General features: G+C 45.3%; 1 protein-coding gene across 2 annotated transcripts in view; it reads right to left on the bottom strand.

Moving 5' to 3' along the window:
• The window catches only part of FAM3C (FAM3 metabolism regulating signaling molecule C), a 58,403-nt gene that overhangs the window by 14,322 nt on the left and 24,732 nt on the right, over positions 1-19,349 (bottom strand). For both annotated transcript variants that reach the window (XM_079786114.1, XM_079786115.1), the window contains exons 4-7: positions 12,350-12,379; positions 11,567-11,690; positions 1,685-1,743; positions 635-685 (exon numbers count right to left, since the gene is read on the bottom strand). In XM_079786114.1, the coding sequence (XP_079642240.1) occupies positions 635-685; positions 1,685-1,743; positions 11,567-11,690; positions 12,350-12,379 (264 nt within the window). The remainder of the gene's footprint in view (positions 1-634; positions 686-1,684; positions 1,744-11,566; positions 11,691-12,349; positions 12,380-19,349) is intronic.

The following is a 19,349-nucleotide window of genomic DNA, read 5'->3' as shown; positions in this document are numbered from 1 at the left end:
AGAAAGCGAAACAAAATGAGCACAAAAATGGTGCCATTATGGCCTCGGCCAGGTGGCTCAGGTACTTGGAGCACCATGCTGTGCACCACAGGGTTGTGGGTTCGATTCCTGGTCAGGGCACATACCAAGGTTGCCATCTGATTCCCAGGTGAGTCATGTATGGGAGGCAACCAATCAATGTTCCTCTCTCACATCAATGTTTCCCTCTCCCTCCCCCTTTCTCTAAAATCCAGTGGGAACACATCTTCAGTGAGGATTTTTTTTAATGGTGCCATTATGCTCTCATTAACGGCCTACATTATACTGAGGCGATTAAGAAGGCAGTACTAGCCCTGGCCGGTGTTGCTCAGTGGTTAGAGGGTTGGCCTGCACCCCAAAGGGTCTCGGGCTTGATTCCTAGTCAAGGGCACATACCTGGGTTGAGAGTTTGATCCCCTGCCCCAGTTGGGGCATGTACAGGAGGCAATCGATCAATGTGTCTCTCTCACATCGATGTTTCTCTCTCCTTCTCCCTCACTCCCTTCTACTCTCTCTAAAACTCAATGTAAATGGAAAAATCCTTGGGTGAGGATTAAGGAAAAGAAAAAAGAAGGCAGTGCTAGCAACAGAACGGTTACTTGTTATTCAAACTTACCTCCTCCCCACATGTCAAAGTATTTAGTGTCTAATACTTCTCCTGTTTTTCCTAAAAGAGATTGAATTCATATCAAATTATGCAACTGAAATATACTCTACTGTATAAAACAAGTATCTTAGTCAATGACTGATATAAATTGTTTTAAGAAGTTATTTTAAAACCTGAACTATATTTCTAAAGGGTAATTTTGGATACGACTTTCTCAGTAGTCTTGTAAGTAGCAGCACACAGAAATCACAACAGACTGCAAACGATTCCAAGTTAAACATCTTTTTATAAAATGTACATTTATTTCCCTTTTAAAATCTATTTTTTATTAACAATTAAATAGACAAATAGGTATGGAACCTTTTACCTAAGAAACTGAAGAAAGTAAAACACAAAAATGTAGCTCTCGTTGTGAAGGAAGTAAAAATATTTTCCTACATGATGGCCCGTCAGGGTGGCTGGTGTTAACGCCCCTACACAGCTTCACCAGGCTGTGATCCAGACAGAGAAGACCAGCATGCAGGTGCCTCGCTTCATGGATTTATGTTTTCACATTTGACTTTGTAAGAACACTCAATACGTTCAAGATTCAATAAACTTATTTACTCTAGTGAATTTGCCAGAAGAATGTGGACAAATATTAGAAAATTACAATTATTTCTTACTCTTCATTCCGCCCAACCCCATCCATCCAATATCCATCACCCTTTGTCTATTATACCCTCTCATGCATGTCAATCTACCTTCATATGTTAGGATTCCAACATGTGCAGCAAGACTTCACCGGTTTAATGCTAGATGGGGTGTAGCCTGTCAATCCCACGAGGAGCTGTCCACAGGCTGCCACAGAAGCTGGCTGCTTCCAACGCAGCGTGTTACACGCCCTCAGACACGCAGGCCCCACCCACGGCTGCATTTGTTTAGGGGCAGCAGGAAGGGGGGAGGCTTCAGTGTCAGAGTGGCACTTTCTGACCTGATCCCTTGATATTAGAGCATATTTTCTGTGGAGCGTGTGAACATCCACTGAATACATCCAAAAGCTAAAGTAGTAATTCTTACCATTTACCAGGGCAACATTGATCCCTCTTCCAACATTATTCTTAACGCCACTCATTAAACTGAAAGAAAAAAAATCAAGACAAATTTGGAATTATATATTGCACAAACGTATATCCATAGAACAAAAAATTATGCAAAAACAAAAAAAGATTGGGGATATTATACATGTACACGTGTTTAGTCATGCAGAGGAGATTAAGTGAGAGGAAACAGCCCGACATCTTTACAGCAATGTCCTTAAATAAATAAAATTTCACAAATGAAAATATATATAAACAAGTATTAGGACAGAAGACTAGGCTACTTCTTGCTGCTCTGCGCCAGATTATGTTAGAAATCCTTACAACATGTGGACATCATGCACATAGACACACACACACACACACACACTTTTGCACTTTCTGCAACATCAAGTGTGACGTGAACGTAGAAGTGAGATGCTCCCCAAATCTCTCACAATCTGAGAGCAAGAAGAGTGGGGAGCACTCTTCCGTGAGTGTGTCACCTAACTGTGCGCATGCCCCTCGTGACTATCAGGGTAAAGGTTCTCTACGCTCAGAAGTAAACTGTAGGAAGATGGCGGCGGAGGTGAACGGCTGATCTGCTGCCTCGCATGGCAGTTTTGGAAAAACAACTAAAAGATGGACTGGTGAGTGCGGCGACTCCTGCTCGCGTCTCCCCAGACCGGGCGGCGGCTCCTCTCAGCCAGCACCGCAGCCGGGGCCATGAGCTCGTGGGCGCCACGGCAGCTGCTGTGGCGGCGACCGCGGACTTGGCGCAGCGGCTCTCAGTGAAGGAAGAGACCATCTTTCTGCGAGACGGGCTCACCCGCGTCACCGACCTGGCCCAGCTCCCCACTGAGATCCTCGGGGCCCCGGAGACCGCCAACACCGACTTAGAGGATTCTTAAGACTTCCTGTCTTACACTCAAGTCCTCTAGCCATTTTGAGAGAGGAGGACCAAGAAGGCAGCAGAATCAAACAAAGGAACTTCGCGCACAACAATTTCAAAGTTAAACAAAGGAACTTCGCCGCGCACAGAGCGTCTGCCACCCAGAACCACAGGAGAGCTGGCTGAATGATGGATTTACAGCTAAGAGAGAAGAGGAAAGAGCGAACTCTGGAGAAACTGAGGTGCGGAGGCGCGTGGGTCGGGGGAAGGGACTTGTGGCTTTTGTTCCAACCCTAGGGGAGATTAGCTCCCCAGACGCCTGCGGGGAGAGGCGCGACTCTCGGCCTTCCTGTCGGAGAGTGGGAGTCACTTCCTTGTGGAGGTGCGCCCAGCAATCAGTGTTTGCTGCGCTGGAGTGCGGAATGAGGGGGCTTGGAAACGTGGAAAACAGAAAAAGCAGACTTACAGCCAGAGCGGTTCGCCTCGCCATGGCCTGGTGGCGCCCTGAGGCCCCGCCCCGCCCTGAGACCCGCCCCACCCTGGGACCCGCCCCGCTCGTTTTGCAGACCCGCCCCGCACGTCTGGCAGGCACACCTGGGCTCCAAGCAACGGCTTTTGCATGTGGGTGGCCTGCCCTATGGCAGCTTGACCAGATAAACTGCGGTTCTAGTCGGACTGCTCTAGGGACGCTCAGACAGGAGGAGGAAACTGCAGTTTCTGCCGTAAGTCCTGCTGAGTGGTCTCAGGTAGTAGCTGACCTACACACCATTGGAGACCCAGAAACGAGGGCATCTAGTGGTCGGTGTGAGATGACACCAGACTTCAACCACTCGCATAAAGGACACATTCCAGAGGCAGAATCAATGAGCGCCAAAGCCTTGCTGCACCAAGACCCGGCCCATAAATCTGTCTCCTACACAGCAACTCTTCCTTTATAGACACAGAGGATCTGCACGGCCAATTGGCCTGGAGGACAATTCCTCCCAGCGACACCAACAACAATCAAGACTTAACTATACAAAGGAAAACCAAGACGGAGGCATAGGGCGGAAGCCTGATTGCTGCCCACCACAACAATTTTGAGTCTACGACAGGAGAGCGGAGCAGACACCATCCAGAACCACCGGAGGGCTGACTGAGCAGACGCTCTACAACTAGAATAAAAGAGAGGGGTACTCGGGATGATGCTGATGCCGGCGACCCAAAGATCACACTTTAAGAACTACGGCTCAGACGACACAGTGGCGGCCTGGAACGTGCTCGGCGCAGTTCCCCCAGCGGTCTCCGGCTGAGGGGAAGGCCCCACTCGCTGCCGAGCACGGACAGACGAGCCCCTAGGAGTCATGGGGTGGGAGACTCCACGCTTGCTGACCTCCGAGTCCTTCAAGAATCTCAACGCCCCGGAAGCGGCCAGGTGCGCACGCTCGGTGACTGGCCACCGCTGCAGACCCAAGGGCCGACGCAGCCACCCCGGACCAGCCCGCTGCCGCGCACCGGGCACACCGGAGCTTCGCCGAGCCCGCCGCCCAACGAGTTCTGTGGCGGCTGCCCTGGAGCTCTGAGAAAATGGCCGAAGGAATTACTGAGATGGAATTGACCAACAGGAAATGGGATCAAGAAGACGAAACCCCGCTGGGTCCTGAATCCGGGTGAAGCCGCGTGCCCCTGGGTCTGGGTGAGGCTGGACACTGGGTCAGGGTGAGGCTGGGCCCCGGGTCCGGGTGAGGCCACGTGCCCCTGGGTCCGGGCGAGGCCATGCGCCCCTGGGTCCGGGTGAGGCTGAATCCTGGGTCTGGGCGAGGCCGTGCGCCCCTGGATCCGGGTGAGCCCTGGGCCCCGGGTCCGGGCGAGGCCGCGGGCCCCTGGAGCTGGGTGAGCCCTGGGCCCCGGGTCCGGGCGAGGCCGCGGGCCCCTGGAGCCGGGTGAGCCCTGGGCCCCGGGTCCGGGCGAGGCCGCGGGCCCCTGGAGCCGGGTGAGCCCTGGGCCCCGGGTCCGGGCGAGGCCGCGGGCCCCTGGAGCCGGGTGAGCCCTGGGCCCCGGGTCCGGGCGAGGCCGCGGGCCCCTGGAGCCGGGTGAGCCCTGGGCCCCGGGACCGGGCGAGGCCGCGGGCCCCTGGAGCCGGGTGAGCCCTGGGCCCCGGGACCGGGCGAGGCCGCGGGCCCCTGGAGCCGGGTGAGCCCTGGGCCCCGGGTCCGGGCGAGGCCGCGGGCCCCTGGAGCCGGGTGAGCCCTGGGCCCCGGGTCCGGGCGAGGCCGCGGGCCCCTGGAGCCGGGTGAGCCCTGGGCCCCGGGTCCGGGCGAGGCCGCGGGCCCCTGGAGCCGGGTGAGCCCTGGGCCCCGGGTCCGGGCGAGGCCGCGGGCCCCTGGAGCCGGGTGAGCCCTGGGCCCCGGGTCCGGGCGAGGCCGCGGGCCCCTGGAGCCGGGTGAGCCCTGGGCCCCGGGTCCGGGCGAGGCCGCGGGCCCCTGGAGCCGGGTGAGCCCTGGGCCCCGGGTCCGGGCGAGGCCGCGGGCCCCTGGAGCCGGGTGAGCCCTGGGCCCCGGGTCCGGGCGAGGCCGCGGGCCCCTGGAGCCGGGTGAGCCCTGGGCCCCGGGTCCGGGCGAGGCCGCGGGCCCCTGGAGCCGGGTGAGCCCTGGGCCCCGGGTCCGGGCGAGGCCGCGGGCCCCTGGAGCCGGGTGAGCCCTGGGCCCCGGGTCCGGGCGAGGCCGCGGGCCCCTGGAGCCGGGTGAGCCCTGGGCCCCGGGTCCGGGCGAGGCCGCGGGCCCCTGGAGCCGGGTGAGCCTGGGCCCCGGGTCCGGGCGAGGCTGCGGGCCCCTGGATCCGGGTGAGCCTGGCCCCGGGTCCAGGTGAGGCCGTGGGCCCCTGGATCCGGGTGAAGCAGTGCCCCTGGGTCCAGCCGAGACCAAACCAGAGGGAGTCGGACCTGCATTACCACCATTTGTCCACCATCCAGAGCTGAGGGGTCAGTGCCGACATGTACTCATAGGGAACCGGTTGACATTGATATTGGGTCTCAAAAGAACTGTTGGTCCAGAAAGAAACTCACTACAGACTGATTCATTTGCCTGTCAGCATAACTATTATTGCTCGTCGCACATTCAATTCTTATAAGTATATCTATAGTGACACATGATTTCGCTCATCTAGGGGAAATGATGAACAACATAGACTGATGAACAAGAACAGAACCAGAAACAAGGAGGCATCGATCGGACTATCGGGCCTCAGAGGGAGGATAGGGGAGGGTGGGGGGAGGGGGGAGAGATCAACCAAAGGTCTTGTGTGCATGCATATGAGCCTAACCAATGCTTAAGTTCAACAGAGGGTTGGGGCATCCAAGGGGAGGGGTGGGGGATGGGAATGGGGGGATGAGGACAAATATGTGACACCTTAATCAATAAAGAAATTAAAAAAAAAAAAAAAAAGAAGTAAACTGTATGCATATAATGACTGCATCTAACCAGTCATTTGTGGTCACACCTGCGGGAGCTGCACCCACGGGCATCTCACATACAAACAATGATGCGTGACATGGAAGGCAGTAGTGAAACATCTGCTTGTTGTCAGTTCGTTCTGTTCAATTAGATTTATTAAACAAAATCGTGGGTAATTTAAAATTTTAAATTAAAGGTGACAGTAATACTCCCAGTGGTGTGCTGTTCACCATTTAACAACTAGTTTGAAGTTGGGGGTGAAGAGGAGTATACAAAATGAACATACACACACATACACACACACACACACTCACTCACATGTGTCTAGATATTTATACTTCTATACATACATATATAGATATATAAATTTGTAAATTTTACTGATATAAAGTATGTGTGGTGCATAATTTCACAAATAATAAAATCTCTAATACCTTAGTCCTTCTACATAGCCAATTGATTTCTCACTGAATGTGCTAACTGATTTTCATAGACCTCTTATCTGTGGTTAACCTATGGTTGCAAATGATGAATGAGTGCAGTTCTATCCCTCAAAACTCAGCAGCAAAAAACCCCAAACCATCCAAACAAAATGGAAAACAGACATGAATAGATATTTAACTGAAGAGGATATTCAGATGGCAAAAAAAAAAAAAAAACCCACAAAAGATGTTCAACATTATTAGCCATAAGGAATAGAAAATTACTGAGATGTCACACTACATACCTATTAGGACAGCTAAAATAAAATTCAAAGGTGACACACCAAATGCTGGCAAAATACAAAGAAACTGTCTCTCTCATATGTGCTGGTGGGAATGTAAAATGGTGTACCCTGGAAATTATTTGAGAAGGGAAGTTTCAAAATGCATTTGCTCTGCTCCTTTCAGAAATATATAAGTGAACTCTATTATTAATATTAATAGGCAACAGCTGTGATTAACTTGTTAATTAATAACTGTCACAGTGTCTTCTCCAAGTAGAGATCATCTCAGAGTATGGTGCTGTGTCTGTCAGAGCTAAGAAATAAAGGCAACAGAGAAGTGCTATGACAAGAGCTTCCCACAAGAGGGCAGCAGCTCACCAATTTTTGAAAATGAAGATTTTAAATCAATGTTAGTCCTCACTCTTTAACACAAGCTGAAATTTTCTTTTATCCTCCATGAATATGAAGTTTCCCCACTCCCCTACCACTCCATATCTGTAAGCAAAAGTAAATGATCATATGACCATATAGAGTCTACATCTTCTAATATAGTTTTGATTCAAATACCTACTATATATTCCAGCTACTACTTAAAATGATTAGTTTATATCTGGGTTTAACAAACTACAGCTCATGGTACGAATCTAGCCACCTGCTGGGTTTTTGTTTTTTAATTTTACTACCCATGAACTTAAAATATTTTTTACATTTTTAAATGGTTGTATTTTAAATAATTATTCTTTACTTCTTGGTCCTCAAAACAAAAATACTATCTGACCCCTTGATGGAAAAAATAAAAATCCCTCAAAACAGTCTACTATATATTCCTATACCAAATATGAAGATTATATAAAAATAAGTGAAGTATTATTCCTAATATAAACTTCACGTAAACTAAAATCAAATGAGTATATGTCTGCAATAAAAGCTATATGTTGAACGTAATTTCTATGGGTTCTCTAAATGCAAAAGTAAAAAAAGCTACAATTTTGTTGTGGGACACCTTATGTTTATACCCAGGATTTTTGTGTTTCTAGCTAACGAAATCCACCTTAATCTCCATAATATATATCTCAACTGCATCTGCTTATCCTTAAAACCGTGACACAGGAACCTAATTGCAACTACTGTCCTGGGTCTGTGTTAGGATTTCTCAGACTCGGTCTATGATATCCAGGGCCTGATCCTTCATGTGGAGGGGCCAGTCCTGTGCAGCGTAGGATGATTAAGAGCCCCTGGCCCCTTCCTCCAAGTAGCACCTCCAGGGCGGTGACAACCCCAAAGTGGCCAGATCTTGACAAATGTCCCCTGGGGAGCAGTCAGCCGCACCGAGAAGCACTCGTCTGGAGTGACAGTCTCCACATGAGCTGCATGTCATCGGAACGCATTAGGAAAATACTAAAATGTCCACTTCTGTATTTTTAGCATCTGCTGACACATTTCAGTGCGGGTACATGCAGAGCCTGTCAAAGAGCTGGGGCAGCCCTGGCCTGGCCGTCCCTGCTCCCTCCTCTAACCACTGTGTGCAGCAGTCACAGCGTTGTTTCTACAAAAATGGACTCATGACATGTCCGAGTTTGTAAACCATCAACAACTTCTCCAAGCACTTAGAGAAATATCTCAGTCCTTACCTGCATGGCCGACAGTTTCTGCTGGCCTGGCTCTATTTTTTTTTTTCCTTTTTATGTTTTTTAAATTTTGTATTGGTTTAAGGGAGAAATTTTCAACCTTTTTCTTCTCCACACATACACTAATTACTAAAATGCTGGGGCACACCAAAAAATGTATTTTGTGCCAATGTGACAAAAAAAAATGGGTATAATTTCAATGGATTTACAGAAATAATAGTAATAATAATTACCTACCCTTTTTGCTCCAAAGTGACTTTTTAAAAAATCAGGTGCGCACACTTGTATATAAGGATTTCTGGTAACAATAACTAACCAATCAGATGCAATCTTATTATGCAACCTCACCAATAAGATGCAACTCTATTACATGACCTTTATATTTATGGTTCAGACAGTGCATTCACACCAGATGGCTGTTGTGTTGGCTGTTGTCACTTTTTAATTTGACAATCTAAGGGAAAAGAGGTCAGTGCCCCTGATTAAATAGTCAGGTATTGTATGTTTTAAAAATTTATGCTGCACATGGTTGAAAATTGCTGGCTTATGGTGAACAGCTTAGTGGTTAGACAATCTTATACTTAAAATTTTATTTTTCTTTTTAGAGAGAGAAGAAGGGAGAGGGAAAGAGAAAAACATCAATATGAGAGCGAAACATGGATCAGCTGCCTCCCATATGCACCCCGACAGGGATCGAGTCAGCAACCCAGGCATGTGCCCTGCCCCGGACTTCTAAATCCCTTCACCTCTGGCCTGGCTCTTATGCCCCTCTCTCCAGCTCTTCCCCCAGCCTAGGGCCTTTGAGCATGTCCTTCCTTCTGTCTAGAATGTTCTTCCCCTACTTTTCATCTGGCTGTCTTCCTTTTACCCTTCAGTTCTCAGATTAAACTCCTCTTGACTCACTGGATCTGAAGTTGGACACCTCAACCTCATCTCAGTCACCTGACCCCACTGGCACGCCCTGCAACTCCCCGCAGCTGGGGATGCGCTTGCCTTTCCTGCTGTTTAGGAAATCCTAATACAGACCCGCCAGCTGCAAGCTCCAGTTCAGCAGGGACGACGCTCGGTCATCACTTAATGAAGAAGTGAATGACTCAAGCTAAGAAAACTCAGGCTCTTCCTTTCACTTCTTATTGGAAAAACTACCAGTCTAGAAACATAAGGTACTGGAAGAAGTACCAGTCCCTGCAGTGTCTCCACCAGGCATGCCTGGCCAGCCCTTTCCCAGGGATTCGATTTCATGGCACAGGCTTCCCTATAAAATCCCATCAATTATTTAACCTCTCATGGGAATGGCAGGATGATTCCTGGAATGAGGATGAGTAAGTGGCCTGCCTCAGTTTTACAGTTAGAGAAACTGAAGCACAAATTCCACCTGAGATTCCCACCCTGCTACAACCAAACTCTACTGCCCTCAGGCTCTTTTCTTTGTGACCTGTTATTCTGGACGGAGAAACGAGTTTGATCTCTTGTCTGCATTAAAGCTTACATACCTACTTCAAGTGGGTAGAGGAGATCTCCAAAGCCCATCTACAATGAGCGAGGCATGAACGCTCTGCCTATTATTTAGAATCAAACTTGGGGCCTTTCTAGCCAAACAAAGTAAGACAGGAATGGGAACATTCTAAGTTAACGGGCAGGGTATTATTTAACACTAGAGGCCCGGTGCACGAAATTCGTGCAAGAGCAGGCCTTCCCTCCTCTGGCTGCCCGCAGGCACCTGGGACCTGGGCTGGCTTCCCTCCGGCGCCAGCTTCGTCAAGAAGTACGTCCGGAATGACGCCTGGTCTAATTAGCATATTACCCTTTTATTATTATAGATAAGCTCTACAAACTGAAATCCAAGTGCTTTTTTTTTTGTACATAATTCAGTAAAACAGGACTATTATAATGAGAAATCAGAAGACAACAAATTAGCAGTGGATTATCATTAGCATGAGGGAAAGAAAGCACACGAGTCAGGACCTTAAAGGGCACCTAGCTCAAGCTTTAATTGTACAAGGGAAGTGTCATTATAAGAGGCTATAGGACCTGCCCGTAGCTAACTGAAAAAGGGACTAAGATAAATATTTAAAAGCTTCTCTATTAAAAAGAAAAGACACATGAAATGCTGGGAGAAACAGCCTAGTTTCCTCCCCTCTATCTATAAAATTACCTCACTCTTTATTATCATAATTAATGAGACATTGGTTAGATATATGAATTCAAATAAGTTCATATATCCAATTTTCTAGGCCAGAGCAGATCAAAAGCAGCCAACTAAAACAGGTTTGTAACTTCAGAGGCAGAAACTTGAACCAATGGCAGCTGACAATGAGGTAGGAGACTGAAAAATCTGAAAACTATCCTTTGCAGAGCGTGTTGATACAGGGAACCCGTCAGCTCAGTGGCAAGCAGCTCCGTGCCGCAGGGGCTTGAGGTTCTAATTGATTATCTCACACTTCAACAGGCAGCGTTCTAACTCTTAAAATGAAAGGTGCTGGTCTGTAAGACAGTGCATGAGCGAGGGCACGGCTATCAAATAGGACAGCGATCTTCAACAGGTGTGCTGCAGGAACTTCAAAACATGCAGTATCTGACCAGTCAGGGCACTGGCCTCTTTTCCCTTAGGTTGTCAAGTGAAAAATGACAACAGCCAACACAACAATAGCTGACTGGTGTGAACGAATCAAAATCATTTTTTATTTTTTCTGGTCAGATCAGCAAAACATATGTTTTGGTATGCTGCAGAACTTCAGTAGTTTGTGTGTGCCAGGAGATGACAAAGGTTGAATACTGCTGAAACAGGACTTTGCAGCATGCAAATACGCTCCATGCTGCTCAAGTCGGGAGGCACAGGCCATGTGTGGCTACCGAGCACTTGAGGTGTGGCCAGTGTGACTGAGGAACCAAACTTTTCATTTTAATTCACTTAAATGAATTAACTTTTTCATATGATTTAAGAATCCAAATTAAATAGCTACATGGGTCTATGGCTCTACTATGGGATTGCACAGATTTAGAGAATTCACTCAAAAACCCCTCATCTGTCCACGAAACTGAATAAATATGTCACTCTCTAATATGAAATTTAAGAATTTTAAAGATTCCTTAAAGGCATGGGAAAGAAATGTGTAATGAAAACTGAAATCACTTTTCTTTAGTAAAAGCAAGCCCAATACATCTTCAAAAGGCTCAGTGCTGGGTTTCATAGCACCTCTGTTCTGCCAGGTGGGCCAACACTCACACATTGTCCTCCAGGCAGATTTTGGGTCCCACCACATTGGCTGCTCCACTCGCCATTTTAAAAGCAAAATGCTTCTCAGGGCAAGCTTTCGAGATCCCACATTTGTATCTGGGAGGTTTTGTAGCTTTGGAAAAGAAAACAGATTAAAAAAACACACACAATGTTAACGGACTTTATAATCAGTTTGTTTCAAATCTCAAACTACAAGGGAATTTACATCACCAAGATACGCTTATCTTAAAACACATGCTAGGATTTATTTTTTCCCCCTGGGGGTTTCAAAGAGCCTGAGCTTCTAAATAAAACAAAAGCACTGAGGAAACAAGCTAAAAATGGACATAAGTGAATCAAATTATATGATCTTGATGAGGGTAAATATATATTATCTAATTATTTTTAAGTGTATGGTTTAAATTCAGGCTAGAGGGGTAGGCTTGAATTGTTACTTAGCATTTTCAGTGCATACATGCACAACAAATGCTTACAAACTAAAAAGCCTAACGCATTACTGAATAATCTGCTCAGTGCTAGTTCTCCTTTTACACACTTCCTGTACTTATGATACTGAAGCTAAAAACATTAATGAAAACAATATTCATTATGAGTAAATACCCAGAATAGTGGGCTATCCAATCGAATATCATCCTTGTAACTTCAGAAAGCAATTTCTAAAACAGTTTTTGCTCACACTGAACTATCTCTATTGTTCGAACAGAAGTTCTGTTATGCCTAAGAAAAAAACTAGAATAAATCATCTGCAAATTATTGGGATGAAATACTTACAACGTGCAGCTGTGTCCAACGCTGACCTTGCTAAGAGAAATAAAGTTAACTTTGTTAGCAGGAATAAGGCTATTGGCAAGTATCCACTTTTAAAACGTATGTAGAGCTAACAGGCCTATAAAAATAAAAACGTTCGAATATGGCTCAGTATATATTAAATAAAACATGAATGTCACTTTTAAAAACAGTGAGAAAGGAACTTTAGTCTACAAAATTCAGAATATAAGGAATTATGTACAGAAATTATGGAGGGTAGTATTTTATTATAGATAGAACATGTTATATTTACTCTACATTTTTATTTTTATTTAAACATTTAAATCATAGTCAGAAAGTTATTCTACAAACTTACCCATATTTTTTTAAATTATTTTTTCAGGTTTACTAAGATATACTAGTAACTGACATTTAACATTGTGCAAGTTTAAGGTGCACAACAGATGGATTTGATGTATTTATAAAACTACAAAATGACTGCTACCATCATATTCACCTCCATCCCCTCATAGTTACCATTTCTATGAAGTAAGAACCTTTAAGATCTACTCTCTAGCAACATTCAAGTACACGATAAAGTATTAATAGCTATAAACACCAGGCTGAACATCAGATCCCCAAACTTGTTAATCTTATAACTGGAAGTCATGCCCTTTGGAGCAACACCTCCCCATTTCCTCCACACCCCGCCCCCCCCCCGCCCGCCCCCCCCCCCCCCCCCCCCCCCGGTAAACACCACTCCACTGTTCTTGAGTTTGTTTTTTTCTGATTCCACATGTAAGTGTTATCAAACGTATTTCAAACTTCCCTTTAAACCTTTAAATGACTTTAAATACATATTTGGTGACTATTAGGGTACTTAAAAGTTGTTGCTGCAATGTGGGGTCATGTACATCTGCATATAAAGCCCTGGAATATATACAGAAACCTACCCTAGTGCTTAGGCTAGAGCAGCAGTAGGCAAACTCATTAGTCAACAGAGCCAAATATCAACAGTACAACGACTGAAATTTCTTTTGAGAGCCAATTTTTTAAACTTAAATTTCTTCTAATGCCACTTTTTCAAAATAGACTCGCCCAGGCCGTGGTATTTTGTGGAAGAGCCACACTCAAGGGGCCAAAGAGCCGTATGTGGCTTGCGAGCCGCGGTTTGCCGACCACGGGGCTAGGAGATTTGGGGGTGGAGGGAACACAAGAGTGATGGTAGTGGTGGAAAGCTTTTCTCTACAATAGACATGTATTGGGTGTAATAAAGAAATTGAGGTTATTACTAAGAGTTTTCTAATTTATCAGTTCAAAGTAATCAGAATCTTCTGATCAAATCTTAACTTGATTTCAGCAGATCTCAACCTGACCACCTAGACTTAGAGCTTTTTTTAAAGCACTAACATCTGATCCTAGCCCAGATCATCAATAGTTCTGTGGGCAGCCGTTTCCTGATCTGGCTAATAAGTATGCAGTACCATAGTGTTTGCCAGCTGTTGGACTATAAATAGTTACTTAGTTTTTATTTCTGTACTATTTTAGATAATTGTCAATTTCCTGTATATAAGTCCAGCACTCTAACTAAAACACAGAAGTTAAAGCTGAAAAATAATATGTAAATGTTTAAAAAGAGAAAAATGACTAAGTAAATGAAGGCTCATAACCCTATAGGACACTCAGAATCTTATGCACCATTGGGGTCCTAAAAGGCACTGTAGTAACAGAAAAGGTCGAATGCATCTACACTAATAAAAGAGAAATATGCAAATTGACCATCACTTTTCGACAACCACAGCCAATCAGGAGTGAGTATGCAAATTAACCTCATCACTTCAGTGGAGCCTGACAGCAGGGAGGATGCAGCTCCCAGCACGGCCTGCTTGGCTGTCGCCGCGGCGACCAGGGAGCAGGGTAGCGTGGCCTGCAGGCAGCTCCCAACCGGGGAGCAGGCAAGCGCGGCCATAGGCAGCACCCAGCACTGCCTCAGCGACCCGGGAGCAATGAAGCGCAGCCCGCAGGCAGCACCCAGCACGACCTGCTTGGCAGTCACCTCAGTGTGGAGCAGGCAGGCCCCACAGAAAGCAGAGAACCACAGGGAGTGGGCCTAACCCGTCAGTAGGACATCCCCTGAGAGCTCCCAGATTGGAAAAGGTGCAGGTCAGGCTGAGGGACACCTCCTCCCCCCGCCCCCTGCCCCCCGCCCTGTGCAAGAATTTCATGCACTGGGCCTCTAGTTTGAATAAACAGAAAACAAAGCTTATCTGTAAGGACTAAAAATATTCATGGATAAAAAAAACAAAGACCTGAAGGAAACAAAAAATGATCAGTTAGTAAATTAGGATACTGGAATTATTGGGGCTTGTTTTATCAATTTGGCAAATTATGTCATTTTCCCTAATTATGTCATAAATGTTGGGGAAGAATTATAGAGATCATCTGGTCCAGTGCTCTCACTTTTATAAATGAGAAAGCCCAGAGAGTTGTTAGCAAGCAATGATTAAGCGCCTGAGAACTGGAAATTCTCAATTTTACTTTGTCCTGAATGAACATGTATATCAAATTCAGGTTTTAAGATGCTGACAGGGAACCGCTGTTCAAGTCAGGAATTCTGGTATACCTAACATGGTAACAAGATAAGAGGAAGACAATGGGATCGGAATGGGGTAACATAACGTAGCTCATTCACATATGCTAGGCACTCTAACAGCACTCCTGCATATATTATTGATATGAGCATCATCCCTGTTTTAAAGAGAAATAAATGGAACAGAGAGGTTTAGTGATTTGATCTGTTCTAAGTCATAATTAGTAATTGGCAGAGATCATTTCCAAAGCCGTATCTCATTCTAGCATCCACACTCATGTTGCACCATCCCCGGAAATGAGACTGTCTGGGGGCTTATGATCACATGGAGTTGAACAAGTCTTCTGATTGTCGAGTGGAGAACAGACTGCAGAGGGTTCAATACTTGAGACAAGGAGTCCACCAGGATGCTGCTGAAGTAATCCAGGTAGAAAAGGAGAGCAGCCCGAACAAAGGTAGTGAAGGTGGGCTTGAAAGAAGTAGGCAGGTTCAGAACAACTAAGGAAGCAACACTGATGGACTTGGACATGGACCAGATGGAGGAATGATGGAAAGAGGGGAATCAAGTTTGTCTCTCAGATGTCTGGCTTTAGAACCATTCACTGATTCATTCACATGAGCCAATGGGAGGGGGCGGGGGGAGGAAAACATCATTTCTGCCCTTAAAATGTTTATAATCTGGTGAGGAGATGGGAGTGTGTGTGTGGGGGGGATGATGAGTTCTGTGTTGGACTTGTTAATTTTCAGATACTGGGAGAAGATCCTAGTGAAAAAGTCCAGAGGCCAACCTTAAATGAGATCTGGGACAGATATCAACTAGGAAATTAGCCAATGATGGCTGGGGCCACCCAACAGGGGATTTAAAGTGAGACTAGGGCTGAGGAGAGAATCTCAGAGACACCGCTAATCACCAAATGCTCAGAGAAAGAGTCTGGCTGAAGAAAGGGAGGCAGCAGCAAAACCAGGGATGAATCTCTACAAGAGTCCAATTAGTTTGTTTGTAAAACTTAAGAAATGTAAAAACAGTAAATGCTACTCATTTCAAAAAATGTTACTGGGATACATACAATTTTGGGAAAAGCAGTTTCTTATTCAACAGGCTTTTAAGTAAATAACAACACCTCCATTTAATTTGTATATTAAGTAAAGGAAGATGCTTAAAGGTAAAGAAACTTGTGAAAGACTTTTCTTTCTAGATGAAAACTAATTTTTATCCAATATTCATCAAACTGAAAGCCCTGTACTAGGCCTGCAATTCTGAGAATTTCAACACCTGGCGGCCGAACAGGTAAACTTTCAAAGTAAGACAGGATATTTTCCACATGCAGGGCCTGGGCACAGCAAACAAACACAAAAATCCTGCCTTTTCTGCAACTTTTATTCCTCAAACTACCTTGATAGCTTTAATTCTTAATTTTTTTAAACATTTTTTAGTTCGAGGAAAAATACTAATAAACATTTCTGATTTGGTTTCATCAATGAATGTCTTTCAATGAATCAGGCTAAAGAAATCATAATTCTTTTACACTTTAGTCTTTAGTAATGTGAGGTAACACATGTATATAATATTTCAACCATTTAAGTCTGAAAGGGGGAAAAAATAAATCAATCCAATGGAACATTAAGTACTTACTGCAGCAATATGCAAAAATAATTTGGACTGTATTCATTACTCTCACTAGAAGCCAAATGTCCATGCTGAAAACTAACACTACGTTAAATCACAATCATAACTGTGACTGGCAGATTGCATCCAGTTGTATCCTGGTGGTGACAGTGTATATAGTTTTATAAGACATTACTCAGTCTAAGTAAATGGTATATAGAATCTCTGTGTATTATTTCTTATAAGTGCATCTGTATCTACAAAATAAAAAGTTTTGTTAAAAATTGTGGGTTTTTTTTTTTTTAAATCACAATTAAAGTACTTTGGGAAAACAAGAACCTCGCCCCAGGGCAACCCATCCTCCCCTAGCTTATCACTGGTCATGCGGTTTGGACCCCTGATCTTTTATATCACTGCTTAGGTGGTCTAGACCCCCTGACCTTTCCCTCCCTGAAGATAACATCTAGGCCTCAGTTGTGTTTCAGCTCCCGGCCCAGAAAAGCAGCAAAACCAGACAAGTGGCATTGTGGCTGCCTCAGGACCAGCTGCATTGACCAATGACCCCCTGCCCTGGCACCGACCACTCAGTGGGGACCTCCACCCTGAAAGAGCACACCTGGAAAGCTGACGGATACTCTATTGCAGTGGTCGGCAAACTGCGGCTCGTGAGCCACACGCGGCTCTTTGGCCCCTTGAGTGTGGCTCTTCCACAAAATACCACGGCCTGGGCGAGTCTATTTTGAAGAAGTGGCGTTAGGAGAAGTTTAAGTTTAAAAAATTTGGCTCTCAAAAGAAATTTCAATCGTTGTACTGTTGATATTTGGCTCTGTTGACTAATGAGTTTGCCGACCACTGCTCTATTGAGACCCTCCCCTGAGATTTCCACCTGGGAAATCATTCCCTAGCCATCATTGGCTAATTTCCTAGTTTATATCAAATCACTAAACCTCTCTGTTCCAAAGAGATTTCCATCAGGCCGAAGGACCCAGCGTATGCCCAATCTCTAAGGGACCCCACAAGATGTACAGCCAGGGGAGCAATGGGCAGTGAGGCAGCCGTCTCCAAGGCCCCCTTTTCTCCGACTTCTCAGTGAGCCAGAGCAGCCCAGCCTGGGCTCTCCTGTTGCTGCTTCTATGCCCGTCCTTGTGTCACTGCCCTAAGTACATTTTTGCTGCCACCATGGACCCAATACTCTTTGGCTCAGTGCTGTGCGGCTCTTTCCTTTGGATATCCCCATCTCCCATCCCCTTTTCCTTAAATAAATGCAGTTTTTCTTTAATCACCGCCTGAGATGGCTATTTAGCCTGCCCCTGCACCACCGACTTTTACCTTTCAACTACTAATTGTATACAAAATTTTTCATTCTTCCTTTCTACAAGTAAGTTCATTTTATTTTTCTACAAGAGTACTATATAATCAACCTGAATCCCAATTTATAGAAACTACCAACTAAGTTATGATATCAACAAGATGAAAAACATGGTAATATTCACCACCAAGAGAATTATAGTTACTAGATTTACCAGGGTGATGACTTCATAAGTTATATAAATGTCTATTCACTATGTTGTATACCTGAAATTAATATAATATTGTATGTCAACTATAATTGAAGAAACTAAAAAAAACCAACATAGTTAATCTCATGGTCCCTCTACAATACTGAATTACAGAAACAATCCCAATGTTCAGTTAAACTTGTTACCCTTTGGTAAATTAAGTTAGATGCTAAACAAACGGCAAAGACAACCATATCTCCATCTTTGCTCAATTATTTTGAAATGAGAAGTAAAACATAACCATACAAATTAAATTTTCACCAATTCAATAGTCTGGAATCCAATAAGGTTTGGTGGATATAGTGTACAACTTAAGTTATGACAAGAAAATAAACCCTCTGCCCTAAGCATGCCTGAGTGAAACAGCTAAAACACACACTGTAAAGCCTTGCAGTTACCAACATTGGGAGAAATCAAGATGAAAATTAAGAGAAGCAACGATTAAAGTAGCTCAGCATTTGTTCATAGCTGATGACCAGCAGCTTTTCAACTAACACAGCTTTAAATGAATCCGATCTTGGAAACACTCTTTTTCCATGTCAAAATCCTAGTCCTCTACTACCAAAACTCATTCCCCATTCAACCAGCATTTGCTACTTACAGGGCCTAGCACTAGATGCTGGGTGAAGCATCAAGATGTTATTGCCCTCAAGATTTTTTTCTGCGGTAAGGAAAGACAAATACATGAAAAAGGATAAAAGAAAAGAAACTACAATGTAAGGCAGAATAAAATCAGTGTCCAAATGAGATATGACTATTATGCATTAGAACAAACATTCAGAAATATGAACAATACATTCTAATAGGACAGAGGGAGGTTGAAATACAATTTCTCTCAAGAAGGGGCACTTATTCAGTTTTGAAAAAGGAAAGCATGCACAGATGAAGGGGAGTGAGAAAGATGTGCAGGGTGAGGAGTCAGCATGAGCAAAGGCTGAGGTATACTAGTAAAGGACAGGGTTTGTGTCCCTAGATCATGTGCAAATTGGCATGGTGAGTGTGCGGCACGGGTGGGGAGGGGCGAGTAGAAGCAGCTCAGGGAGATAGGCATGTATCAAAGAGGAAAAAAGCAAACATAACGAGATCCCTGTGATGCTCATAGAAACGGTCCAGACTAGAGATGAAGATCCGAACTAGGGCGAACAGTGACTTCACGCAGCCTCTTCTCTCTGAGAACAGTGGGCCTTTTCCCTGACGTTGTATTTGTACCAATGGTCCCATTGCCTCCCTTCTCTCAAGGATCCTGCTTTTCTTGTCTGTTCAGTCTCC

This window comes from Cnephaeus nilssonii (assembly GCF_951640355.1).
Source record: "Cnephaeus nilssonii genome assembly, chromosome: 12".
Lineage (NCBI taxonomy): Eukaryota > Metazoa > Chordata > Mammalia > Chiroptera > Vespertilionidae > Cnephaeus > Cnephaeus nilssonii.
This window is presented reverse-complemented; position numbering and strand designations above follow the sequence as displayed.